Source organism: Canis aureus, chromosome 35, assembly GCF_053574225.1.
Source record: "Canis aureus isolate CA01 chromosome 35, VMU_Caureus_v.1.0, whole genome shotgun sequence".
Lineage (NCBI taxonomy): Eukaryota > Metazoa > Chordata > Mammalia > Carnivora > Canidae > Canis > Canis aureus.
Window position 1 is genome coordinate 5,674,211 of NC_135645.1, and position 13,736 is coordinate 5,687,946.

Sequence of the window (13,736 nt, forward strand, 5' to 3'; positions counted from 1 at the left end):
CAAGAAGAGCGATGACCGGGCAGTCCGGGTGGCTCAGTGGTTTGAGCGCCTGCCTTCGGCCCAGGGTGTGACCCTGGAGTCCCGGGATCAAGTCGCACGTTGTGCTCCCTGCATGGAGCCTGCTTCTCCCTCTGCCTGTGTCTCTGCCTCTCTCTCTCTCTCTGTGTCTATCATGAATAAATAATTAAAATCTTAAAAAAAAAAAAAAAAAAAGAAGAGCAATGACCCCCATTCTCCACCACAGCTCTGGCTGCCTCTCTTTGTTCTACTGAAAGATTATTACACTAATCTTCAGGTATCATCCCTGGAGAACCCCAAGGATTGTTACTACTTCCGAGGGTCAATTATTCTGAAATAACTGGTAGCTATCATGGACTGTTCGTGGAATGCAACAAATATTTCAATAAACAGACAAAGTTTGATCAATACTAGGCTTTCTCAACTTTGGCCAGAAAAGTCTGTGTTGTGGAGGCTGATGCATGCTTTGAAGGATGCTTAGCAGCATCCCTGGTCTCCACTTCCTAGTTATCAGTAACTGTGGCAACAAGCCAAATGTCCCCTGGGGAATAGATTCCCTTTTTTGAGAACCACAGATCTCTACCGTGCCCGAAGATTACCAAAGCTACCAATGAAGTAGAGAACTAAGGATTTTCTCTACCTGCTGAGAAGACCCTGCTCCATTATCCCAGTGTGGTGCCACGACATGGAGAACGGCTTTGCAGTTCAGATTGCAGCCACTTGTCATGAATATGCTACCTACTTCCTCCTCTGTTCCCTGCCTGGTGGCATATAACTCTTTCTGGAGCTTTGGGCCAGCTTTCTGCAGAAGAGCCTGAGATAATGGTCCGCCTCCAAGTTGAAGATTCATGGGAACGGTGTTGACAATGACATCGGCCTTGAGGAAAACAGCAACAATTTGTTAGAGACTGAATCAATGAATCATGATTAACCAATTATGACTTGCCAAGTATTGTGGGGTAAGGCATAAGATGTGTTTTGTCTATTATACTGACCTGCCAGCCCTACCCTCAAGGAGCTTACGATCTGTTGTTAGTACTTAAATACCAAGTGAGTTGAGCTCCAAAACTTAGAAATTAAGGAAATACATCACCCGTATTGTAATGTAATGACTCAGACTAGGGCTATGAAAATGAGCAAACCAGAGACCACAGGCAAAGAAGGAGAGTCAGAATGAAAGGTAGAAGCAGAAAAAGAAAGTTAGCCAGATGAGACAAAAACACAGACCTTGGAGAGAGACCGAGGAAGAGGGAGAAAGTTGCTTTTAGGCTGGCACTGAGAGTAATTGTTCAGACTTTATGAACATCCCTATAGAAAGAATGAGTCCATCTGCAGGATGGGTGGCATCTGGTCAGCCCTGAAGGCCCTGACAAAGGAAGGTCACTGAGGTGAATGTAGGACTGCCTACATTCAAGCCTGTCCAGTGGTATCAAGAGTTCTCCAATGCCTGCCGAGGCCATCTCTTGGTGAGATGCCGTCATGACTTGAGGCCAGTAGATAGATAGTAAATATTCAATTCATCCAATTCCACTTACTCGGATTTCATATTCAAATTTGGAGAGGAGAATGCTTTGATCATGTGAATTTTGAGTATCCTGGTTCCTTAGGCAGCCCTTCTTCATTGTAAATTAAAAGGTATCTATGTCTTTGGGCCACATAACAGTTCTATTTCTCACTCTCATGGGTCCATCTCCATCTTACAGGAGATTAGTTAACATAAACTAATCTCAGGACCTGAGAAGTTCCCTGCAGGGACAAAAGTCAGTGAGCCTGCCAAAAAACCAAGATCCAGCCCACTTTCATCCCACTCTCTGCTTACTGATTCCGACACAGTTTGGAGAAGTAATATATTAACATGTAAAACAGTGAAATATTCTGAATGTTTAAATCAGTTCAAGATGATAAAAAGAAACTCTGTGTTAAAAATACAATTAGTAATTGCTATAGAATTTTTTAAAAGGCAGGAAGCCTTTAGGCTGGACTGGTGAGTAAAGTCTTTACAAAGAGGATAAGGCATGAAGCTGGGACAAGGAGAAAGAAGGCAGTAAGCATTCTAGGTAGGTGAATATTTAAGAAAACACAAAGACTTGAGAAAGGTCAGAAATCAGCCCACTTTAGCTAACAGAGCGTGTTAGCTAAATGGTGAGAGACGGGGCTGGAAAGAAATTTGGGGTCAAGTGATGGAAGGCTCCAAAAGCTCACACTTTTTTTCAGACTTTATGCTACAGGCTGCAGGGAGCCCCTGAGAATAGGTACCTTGACAGGGTTGACACGAGTTTAATAACAGACTATGCAGTAAAAAGACCTCGTCTTTTTTTCCTCGTCTACAAGATGAGGGTACAGAAAATCTATCTCAACTAGATTGTAACACAACTTGGGTGAAGGGTAAAATTTGAAGTGGTCTGTTTTAAGTGGATAACAATGATAGATACCTTTTTTTTTTTTTTTTTTGAGTTTTCACTATGTGCCAGGGAGGTGCTAAATGTTTTATGTGGATTATTTTATTTAAACCTCACAACAACCCTAATATCATCATCATCCATAGTTGTAGATAAGGATGAGTCACAGGGGGTGTTGACCAAGGTGAACGGCTGGTCAGTGGTAGAGTAGGATTTGAACTCTGTCTGAACGAGCTTTGGAGTTGGTCTGTGTAACCACCACACTGCGTCTACTCCTAAAGTGACAAAGAAACTTACTGTACTTGGATGTTACCCAGTTCTTTTCTGGTCTGAGTTCGCTCACCAAGCAATCTCCTGATAGGCAGCTACAGGGCCCTCCATGGCCCGTAGCCATGGCACTTGGCTTCCTTGTTGCAAATTAAAGAATTACAATTCCAATTTCATAAATAAGTCTTTTGAGTTTGATTAGTGCCAGTTTAAGTCTGGCTAGTACTAGAAGATTCAACTTTTCAACTTGAAGATTTGAGAACTAGGCCCTGAAACCATGTAACAAAGGAGCTTAAGGATTCTAGCCATTCTAAGAACATGAAGAAAGTGGTTGGATGCCTCCCTCCTGCTATCTCACTAGCTGCAGCAACGGCAAAGAATATTTCCAGTGGCTCATAAGCCATGAGTCTCTAAATTTCTCAGAAGAATTCTCTTTCCATTGATCTTGAGTGTATGCCATCTGAAGGTAAACACCAAGTGTCAAAATGGTGGAAACTACAGAATTCCGAAGAAGAATTCACATCAGTAATTCTCAGCCTTAGCTGCATATTAGAATCACTTGGAATTCTTTCAAAAACTACTGACCCCCTAGACCACATACCTGGTCAATTAAAATCAGATTTTCTAGGGGTGGGGTCTGGGCATTTGCTTTTTTTTTTAAGATTTTATTTATTCATGAGAGACACGGGGTGGGGGGGGGCAAGAGAGAAGGAGAGAGAGGCAGAGACATAAGCAGAGGAAAAAGCAGGCTCCCTGCGGGGAGCCCGATGTGGGACTCCATCCCTGGACCCCAGGACCACGCCCTGACCCAAAGGCAGATGCTCAACCGCTGAGCCACCCAGGTGTCCCTGGGCACCTGTATTTTTAAAAGCTTCTCAGATGGTTCCGACGTGCAGCCAGGACTGAATACCATGGATGTTAACTCTAGATGGAATACAGGGCCTGTATCTCCTGCTAACTGGTGATTCCACGAGGGGAAATGCAATAGGAGTGAAGGCAGGCAAAAGCCAAGCTGAGCTTTTAGTACCCACTCTGGTAATATTTCTCCTTTCTCATTCTGCCTGTGTCTCAGAAAGTGCTCAGACAGGAGCAACGGGGTACTTTTGTAAAGGGTGATATTACAAAGTTATGTACAAATCTCCTCCCCATAAATGCTGATTGGAACAGAACTGGGTTGAAAGTAGGTCAAGATGAGTTACAGAGAAATAAAAGAGGTAGATGCCACGCCCGGGTTTGTGGTCAACTTGGATGTCTTCACATGAGAACATGTGGAATACAGGGGAAAGTTAAGTATAGCCTGCTTGAACCTCAGGTAGGTTCAGCTCCTCAAATTTATAGGATCTTAATCTTTGACCTCAAATCACAGAATCAGTGAACTAGACCCCACTGTTTCTTATCGGATTTACTAAATAGCACCACTTACCTGGAAACAAATAACATCTCCACTTATCAACACGAGGTTTAGACCTTCTTTGGTTTGGGTTGAGGTTATCACATTTCTGTTTGAAAGACAATTCATCCAGCTGACTTGGTCTCTTGACTGTGGAGAAAACAGTAAAAGTATTGACCAGTCAATGCTATCTGGAGCCTTACTCACAGGTGCCCAAACAGAAAATAACTAGTAGATTCCACACCTCTCTAACTCAACTCATAATCCCACCCTAAGATTCAAAAGCAAATAATTTATTATCACAATTTTTGAGTACCAGCTGTATTTAATACTCCATATGCCAGTGAGCTCTTTTTACTTATGCCCCCCAAGAATTCTAGATTAGTAGACCCTGCTGAGGGGAATAAGTAAAACTACCCATCACCCTTGCCTCCCAGGTAGGACTCACTCTACGTTTCCCCAGTGGGAGTAAGTGGTAACTGATTTAATAACACACCCTATCAGTATCTTTTACTCCCCTATTTAGATCATTTGCACTTGAATCCTGTCTCAAGTACTCTCCTGGGGAAACTCAAACTAAGACACACCCCTCAGTTCTCCACAATAAAGCATTTGTAGTTTGACTATTAATCAGCCAAAGAATTTTAAAACCAAAACCAAGCCAAAACCAAAACCCAGGTACAAAGAGATGAAACCACTTACTCAAAGTCAAAATATCAGCTGAGAAAGGCACCATCTGTGAATCTGCACAGAATCTAGGAAGACAAGCTGATCTACCTGATGGTCATCTCACACTTAAACCCAATGGTAAAAACATGGCGCACATCACCTCCCCCTGCCCATATACCTCATCATCCACACCCGTGACAGACATTAATTGGTATCAACACTCTTTTTCAGTCAATCCAAGTAGAGGTTCAGAACCTTGCTCAACATAGAGCTCCAGGCAACAACTATTGTTTGATCAGAAGTAACCCATGAAATGAAATGTATTTTTCATGACTGATCTAACTCAAAAGGGTTATGAATTTTCTTTGCTTAAAACAGTCTTAGAGGGATCTGCGGGTGGCTCAGCGGTTTAGTGCCTGCCTTCGGCCCAGGGCGTGATCCTGGAGACCCAGGATCAAGTTCCACATCGGGCTTCCTGCATGGGGCCTGCTTCTCCCTCTGCCTGTGTCTCTGCCTCTCTCACTCTCTGTGTCTCTCATGAATAAATAAAATCTTAAAAAAAAAAAAAAATCTTAGAGAATTTTCCACACTCTACTCTCTATAACAAATAGAAAACTCCAGAAGGACCGGGAATGGGCTCCTTGAGCAGTCCTTTTCCCTATACTCTCCTGCATGTACTCTGGTATGTTTGGTGCAAGCATTATTAATGGCCTCCCATCCTGAGAAATCCTTGGGTATAGACTCTCTCAAAGCACTGATATAAAGACCAGAAAACCTTCTAGAAGAACCAGCCACATTCTCTGTCAAATTTTGTTTTTTCATTTTCAGTGTTATGGTTGGTGTCTTTAATTGGACTCTTTTCACATCCTCCAAACAACCTGTTATTATGATCATCTCCTTGAATATATCAGACTCAATCAAAATAAAAAACAATCTATGTTGTTTTTTATGTCTTCCCATGCTGTTGGCTTCACATTCAATTTGGTGATTTGATATTTAGAAATTATATGGCAGAAGTTTTTAGAAAAGTCCCCATTCCAAGTCTTGATGACATTGATCTTTGTCTTTCCTTGGGTTCAGTCGCCACAGATCTGAATGTTACCTCTAGCTCCCTTTCAGCTGACTTGGGGCCATGTTACCTCACAGTGACACTTTCCCTTTTGTAATTTATCATTCCAATCAGGTGATGCTTCTTCTGCAAGATCTTCCATATGAGAGGATCCAGAGCCACTAGAAATGGTGCAGCCAACTTTCTCAGGGGCTTCTCCTTTCTGTGCAAGGCTAGGCCCAAAGTCACATAATATGGAAACACAGAGATGGGCCTTTCATTGAAGACAAGCTCTTTGGCCAAGTAGGTGTCCACCACTAAAATAAAGTAAAAGGTAAGGATTCAGACAAAATCTTTAGTATAAAAAGAAGTCCTGAAACTAATGAGACTCTGAAATGTAGAATGTCTGCCTAAAATAGTACCACTGTCAGGCAGCTCAATGAAAGATGTGATATTCATGAATGCAATGGAGTTAATCCTCACCTAATGGAATAGATCTATCCCAATAATGTTTACTTTGCAGTGAAGGTTTGTACAAGTAACCTGATTTTCCCATTAACATTCATTATATTATTGGAGAGGTGATATTTTTTCTGGAAAAAAGAGAAAAACAAGACTCTGGTTCTTAAAGATTCAATAAATGCACACAATTATGCATGAGCAATTAAAAGCTAACTGTTAAAAGTAAATACGACATTGGGGTATCTGGGTAGTTCAGTCAGTTGGGCGTCTGACTCTTGATTTTGGCTCAGGTCATGATCTCAGGCTTATGAGATGGAGCCGTGTGTCAGGCTCAACATTCAGCAAGGAGTCTGCTTGAGATTCTTTCCCTCTGCCCCTCCCCCTGCACTCTCTCATACAAAATAAATTAATTAATTAAAAAAAAAGAAGTAAATACAATTTTTTAAAAGGAAGAGTTATAATAGTAAAAGACATTAAAAACAATTGTGTGCTGTAACCAAAAAAAAGTAATAAAATTAGGTCTGATTCCCAGAAGCAGAGCTTGAGATGAGGATTCATGTGCAACTGAATTGCTAAAGTTGTACCCTCAGGAGAAACACGTAGGAAGTAAGAAATAAAGACAGAGAATGGGGTTCAGGTTAAAGCTGGCTTCTGACCGATCCTGCAAGGGACTCTGGAGTATATAAATTGCATCACATTGTTGTCCCAACCTTGAGACGGGGAGCTGGGATTTTATACCTCCCCACCAGCCGGTTATCTGTCTATGGGTCATCCTGGTTGGGTGATGAATGTAAATTCCCAGGCACCTCCAGTCTCCAGACCTCTAGTCTCTTGAAGACAATCCCTCTGGAGAAGGTTGTAAGTGTGAGTCTTTCCCAGCTATACTTTAGCAGTTGGATTATGGGTGAACCTAATAAATAAAAGAGGCCCTGGGACATCTGGAGAAGCATCAAAGGAAAGGAAAGACACTCAAGGAGGTCCAAAGAGTAACTGCACAAGTTTGAGAGAAAGAGTATGTGGCACAGTAGCTAAGTCATAGAGAAATATCTAAGGAATTTTGATGGATGATAAATTCTGTATAAGTCAACAGTGATGTAGCTATTTAAGAAGAAAAAAATAAAGGTCACCAAACGCTGGGAAGAAGAAGGAGCTACAGGAACTCTCATTCACTGCTGGTGGGAATGCAAAACGGTACAGCCACTTTGGAAGAGAGTCCGGCAGGTTTTTTTTTCTTTTATTTTTGGCAGTTTCTTATAAAACTAAACATACTCTTACTATATGATCCAGCGCCTGTGCTTTGTGGTATTTACCTAAATGAGTCGAAAATTTATGTCCACACAAAACCTGCACATGAGTGTTTATAGCAGCCATATAGCTTAATTCATAATTGCCAAAATTTGGAAGCAACCAAGATGTCCTTCAATAAGTGAATGGAAAATAATGGGCGTGATGCCTCCATAAAATAGAATATTATCCAGAGATAAAAGAAATGAGTCATCAAGCTACCAAATGCCTATTACTAAGCAAAGGAGCCCATCTGAAAGGGTACATGTTCTAGGAGTCCAACCACATGGCATTTTGAAAAAGGCAAAACTCTGGAAACAGTAAAAAACATCAGGGATCCCTGGGTGGTGCAGTGGTTTGGCGCCTGCCTTTGGCCCAGGGCGTGATCCTGGAGACCCGGGATCGAATCCCACATTGGGCTCCCTGCAGGGAGCCTGCTTCTCCTCTGCCTGTGTCTCTGCCTCTCTCTCCCTCTCTCTGTGACTATCATGAATAAATAAATAAAAATATTTAAAAAAAATCAGTGGCTGCCTGCAGTTTGGAGGAGGGAGGGGAGGAGGGATAAATCGGTGAAGCACTGGGGATTTTCAGGGCACTGAAATTATTCCAGTCTTTGAGGACACATGACGTCATGCATTGTCAGAACCCAGAGAATCATTCAACCAGAGTGAACTCTAATATAATGGACTTTAGTTAATAATGTAGCAATACTTTTTCATCAGTTGTAACAAAGGTACCACACTAATGCAAGAGGTTAGTATGAGGGAAAACTGTGGGTAGAAGGAATTCTCCTTACTTCCCGCTCAATTGTTCTGTAAACCTGAAACTGCTCTAAAAATAGTCATTCATTTTTAAAAAGGTAGTAATGAGATTTGGGGCTATAAGAAGAAAAACATGATAACGAGAATATGCATAATGAATAATAATCCTATTCTACTTTTCACTGGTGAAAACCAGCAATGCCTGGGGTATTGTATTTTGTTCAAGGTACAAAACTTTGCAAAGGGATTATGAAAATAGCTATGGTGTTCAGGAGAGGAAAAGTGAAGCTGTGAAAGGACTCCAAACCGCATCACATGAGGATATATAAAAGGAACTGAATCTATAATTTGCAGAAGTAGGGGATCCCCGGGTGGCTCAGCAGTTTAGCACCTGCCTTGGGCCCAGGGTGTGATCCTGCGGGCCTGGGATCGAGTCCCACATCGGGCTCCCTGCATGGAGCCTGCTTCTCCCTCTGCCTGTGTCTCTGCCTCTCTCTCTCTCACTGTGTGCCTATCATAAATAAAAAATAAATAAATAAATAAATAAATAAAATAAAATAAAATAAAATAAAAAAAATAATTTGCAGAAGTCCAGATAATAGGTAGGATGGAATGCAGGGAGCTACACATAATAGTTGTCCTTAAACATCCAAAGGACTATCTTATAAAGGATTTATTTCTACAACTCTATAAGGAAGAACAAGATAATAAGTAAAACATGTTTGGGCTTCATACATTGCTAAATTTTTTTTTTTTTTTTTTTTTTTTTTTTTTTTTTTTTTGTGATTAGAACTGCCCTAAGGTGGAATGGATCAACTTGGGGGACATTGAGTTTGCAGCCAAGCAGACTTAGTAGTCTGATTTTACATCTAAGCCAACTATTTTGCTTTGGGGGAGCAGGGGGAGGTTTTTTTTCTAAATTAAATTCACTAGCCTATTTTCAAATTCATGTTATCCAGCAGAAATAGTTTATTATAATCCTTTTATGTCAGAAGTCGTAACAGTATCAAAATGAGGGCACTGAACTATTATTCAAACACCACTTAATAATAACACTTTGCCCTGTAGCCGCTGAGACATATAGCTATGGAAAGCATGATTCACATCGAGTATTTATCACCAAATTAGTAATTTGTGTTTTCCATTCTTTCTTATTTTGATAATTATAGCTTTACTGCTTGAATACCCATTCATTATATGTCAGTTTACAAATATTATCTTACTTAATTTAACCTTCACAGTGACCCTGTGAGATAGATTTTATCTCCACTTTTTAAAGTGAGGAAACAGGAACAAGGAAGTAACATTGCCACACTATCCCGCTAGTAAATTAGAGGATTTAAATCTATATCTTTGGAGGGTGCCTGGCTGGCTCAGTCGGTTAAGGATTTGACTCTTAATTTCTGCTCAGGTCATGATCTCAGGGTCATGAAATTGAGTCCTGTATTGGGCTCCACGCCCATGGAGCCTGCTCAAGGTCATTCTCTCCCTCTATTTCTCTATCCCCCTCCCTGCTCATTCACTTACTCTCTGTCTCAAATAAATAAATAAATAAATAAATAAATAAATAAATAAATAAATAAATAAAATCTTTAAAATACACACACACACACACACACACACACACACACATACCTTCGGGATTCTAAAGGCCAGTGGTCCTCTATTTCTATATAGAAGGCTTAGGTGTGACAATCTGACTAGAAGCAAAGAGTAAATGGAACTTGTCTTGAAGCTGCATTTTCTTGGATTGTGTAAGTAAGAGGGCAGCTAATGATCCCTACCTCCTGGTAATCGCACCTTTGAATATTTTCCTTCCATATTGTACCAGAGTTGGTCTCTGTGACCAACAAAATATGGCACAAGTGATGCCACGGCACTTCTGCGGCTAGACAAAAAAGGCACTGCAGCCCTCTCCTCCCCCTCAGATAACTCAGTCTGGGGGCAGCCAGCTGCCAAGTCGTGAACAGCCATATGGAGAGGCCCTCAAGGCAAGGAACTGAGGCGGCAGTTATGTGAGTTGACTTAGAAGAAACTCTCCAGTTCTCATCAAGCCTTCAGATGACTGCAGCCCCAGTGAACAGGTTGTAACCTCAGGAGAGATCCTCGACCAGAATCACCCAATTAGGCTGCCCCCAAATTACTGGCCTTCAGAAAGTATGAGACAGCAAACGTTTGCTCTGTAAAGCATACTAAATTTGGTATGCTGCAATAGAAAACTAACACAGATTCTATGCTTATTTTGGATGGCTTGAAGGGCAGGCTGGTGGAGATAGTGGCGACAAGGTTAAAACCCCTGTTTCCTAACCCTTGTGTCAAAGTCATTGCTGAAAGCCAACCTCTAATGACTATGCCAGGAATATACATTTTTAAGGCCTTAACAAAAAATTAAAAACAAAAAGCAAAACAAACAAAAAAAAAAAACCCCTCAAAACCTAACCAAACAAAACCAAAATAGAATAGAGTGTATCAGCTCCTTAGCAAGAAGTAAGTGTTGTAGCAAAACTTTTTTTCCAAACTGCAACAAATGTTTTTGTTTTTTATATAAGGTATGGGTTGAGATATAAAATATATTTTTTATGGTACACTGTGGTTTACAAAAAGTTTGTAAACTGTTTCATTGTACTCTATATCACTCTGCCTCCACTGCTGGCTCCTTTAGCTCACAATGGATGGAGTGCAGGCTGAGGCTCTTAGCTATCCCACCCTGCACATGTTATCTCCAGAGACACTGAATATGTATGCTTAGACATTAACTACTTACCAGAGTATAACCATAACAAACTGTTTTTAAAAAATAGCTCTTCAGATGTCAACACTAGCATTAAAGACTGGGTGACAAGTAAGCGAGAGATATTTTGCAGCTTTGGGAGGTTGGTATAAGTCCTAAGAATGATAGTTTTAAATGTAGAAGTCTACTACCAAATGTTTGGCTTCTCACAAAATACCAATTAAAAATGTCCAGTAGTATCTATTCCCTGCTGTATGAAGAATCAGATATTATTTCAGCCTGGTCCTAACACTATTAGCTTCTTAAACCACTACTGAAAGCTGAACTCCTTTTCTCTCCAGAGAGCATCTCAATTTCTAGCTTTCCTGACTGGTTTCCTTCGAAGCTATAAGAGGAAGATCCTAATTTCTGCCTCTCTTCTCTAGACTTCATTCATTCCCCCCCTCCTCCCCCCCAGTCTTCTATCCCCACCAAGAGTTTCAGGGAGACTTTTTGGCTTCATCAACATTTCCTAAGGATCAAAGTTGGGAGAGGAGATGTGCGGGTGAAGTATGGCCATTAAAAACGGTATTTATTTGGTCATATTATCTAAAATATAAACTGTTTTTGTGGTATAGGTTCTTTGGGAGATTGTTACCACCATTAAAATGGTTCATTTAATTTTCTAAATTCTTATTGTGTTCTTTGAGGAGTAATGAGATTCTAAATACATCTTGAAGGTAGAATGAACAGGGTTTCTTAAAGGACTGGGTATGGGATATGAGAGACTCCCGGGTTTTGAACTGAGCAACTGAGAGGATGGAGTTGCCATCTACTGAAATGGGAAAGCCTGTGGATAATGCAGATGGTGGTGTAGGGTGAGGAGGACGGGGAGTTTTGTCTTGAACATGTTATATTTATGTCATATACTTTTAGACAATCAGATGAAGAAGTCTAGGAGGCAGTAAGTATAGACATGGGAGTTCATGAGACAGTCTTGACTGCAGATATGAATTAAGAGGCGTGGATACATAGTATATAAAGCCACTAGATTTCCAAGGAATTGAGTGAAGATAAAAAGGAGAAGAGAACTGAGCTCTGCATTAAGAGTTGAAGAAAAGAAGGTAAATGAAAGAATAGGAATGAGCAGCTACTAAGGTAGAAGCAAAACCAAAATGTGGCATCCTAGCAGCAAGTGAAGAAAGTGCATTTAGAAGGAGACATTGATCACTTTGTCGGATGCTACTAAGAGATCGAGTAAAATGAGGATTGAAAAGTGGTTAGTGAGTTTAGCAACATAGAGGCCATTGGTGATCTTGACAAGAGCAATTTTGGTGGAATGATGGAGGTAAAAGCCTCTTCTAGACAAATCGATTTAAGAGAGTAAGAAGAGAGGAAATGGGGATGAGTAATGACAAATTTTTTGAGAAATTTTCCTGCAAAGGTAAACAAAGACATGAACCAGTAACTACAGAGAAATTAAGATCAAGAGAAGTTTTGTTGTACGTTTTTTTGTTACTGCACAAAAACTATTCTTTTGGCTGGGTCTTCAGAGACCTGTTCAAAGCCTTGAGTTAAATCATGGTATATTCCAGTAAGAATGAGTAGCTTTGATGGATTTCCTAAACACTTGTGTGGTCTCTACTTTAACTTCATTTATGCATGAAATGGTTAATAATAACTGTAAAGGTCAAGAAAGAAGAGAAATTGATTACCTTTGTAGTTAGAAAACTCAACCAGGGATGACCTCTCTTCTGGGAAAAGCTGCACATCGGTTACCCTTTCTCTTCCATTTGTGGGGTTTTCAAAAAATTGTTATGTAACTGTTATCCACATGAGGCAGCAGATTTTCAACCCTAATGGTTCGTTCAGTTCCAGAAGTCTTGGGAAAATCTGAAATTGCTGAACTCTATTGTGTCCAACACAAACGTTAACAGATGTCCTGACATCTACAAATAAAAATCAGTTTATTGGTACTATAATTTCATTTCATGGCAAAAGAAAACAGATTTTAAGAAATAATTTGATTTAGAGGCTATAACTAAGAACTAAAATTTATATACTATATTTCTACATAAATTTACATTTCACGGTGACAACTTCAACCTATCCCACATGGCTTACTGGGAGTGCATGAGTACACAGCTCTCATTAATGGTGGCCTCCAGTTAAGACCATTTTGGGAACATGGATCAACAGCTACCTTTCTAAATGAAATCAGATATGTGCAGCCACTTTAAGCTGATAATAATGATGATGATGATGATTATAAAACAATATTGTTTTCTAAATCTAATTTCTCTCTTCCCCCCTACCTTATTTCACCTTATCTCAGTGTCTTTGGACATGTCATTGTCATACAAATAAACTCCTATAACTATTAAGCTCACAGGAGATTTGGGGGCACATTCACAGTGGTTAAGAAAATACACTCAGAAGTAAGAATATCTAATTTGGAATTCTGATTCAAATACTTACTAGCTGTGTGACCGTGACCAAGTCATTTAATTTTCTCTAAACCTAGATTTCTTCATCTGTAAAACAGGGATAATAATGTACTGTCTCATAGTGCTACTTGAGATGAAGTAAGTAAAAGCTTAGCATAGTGCTTAGCATAGAGCAAGGCACTTGATAAATGTTAGGTATTAGTAGTACTGAAAGTAATAATATGTAATCCCTTGGCAATTGTCTTACTGAGAGAGCGCAACTTTTAATCAAAACCCACTGT

General features: G+C 40.2%; 1 protein-coding gene across 7 annotated transcripts in view; it reads right to left on the reverse strand.

Moving 5' to 3' along the window:
• Positions 1-13,736, reverse strand: part of LOC144305559 (protein mono-ADP-ribosyltransferase PARP15-like) — a 44,979-nt gene that overhangs the window by 20,188 nt on the left and 11,055 nt on the right. For 2 of the 7 annotated variants that reach the window (XM_077884485.1, XM_077884487.1), the window contains 5 exons: positions 12,724-12,957; positions 6,275-6,384; positions 5,883-6,108; positions 4,108-4,224; positions 659-895 (listed from right to left, as the gene is read on the reverse strand). In XM_077884485.1, the coding sequence (XP_077740611.1) occupies positions 659-895; positions 4,108-4,224; positions 5,883-5,954 (426 nt within the window). In that variant the 5' untranslated portion in view covers positions 5,955-6,108; positions 6,275-6,384; positions 12,724-12,957. The other 5 variants (XM_077884488.1, XM_077884491.1, XM_077884486.1 and 2 more) reach the window with 4 other exon arrangements.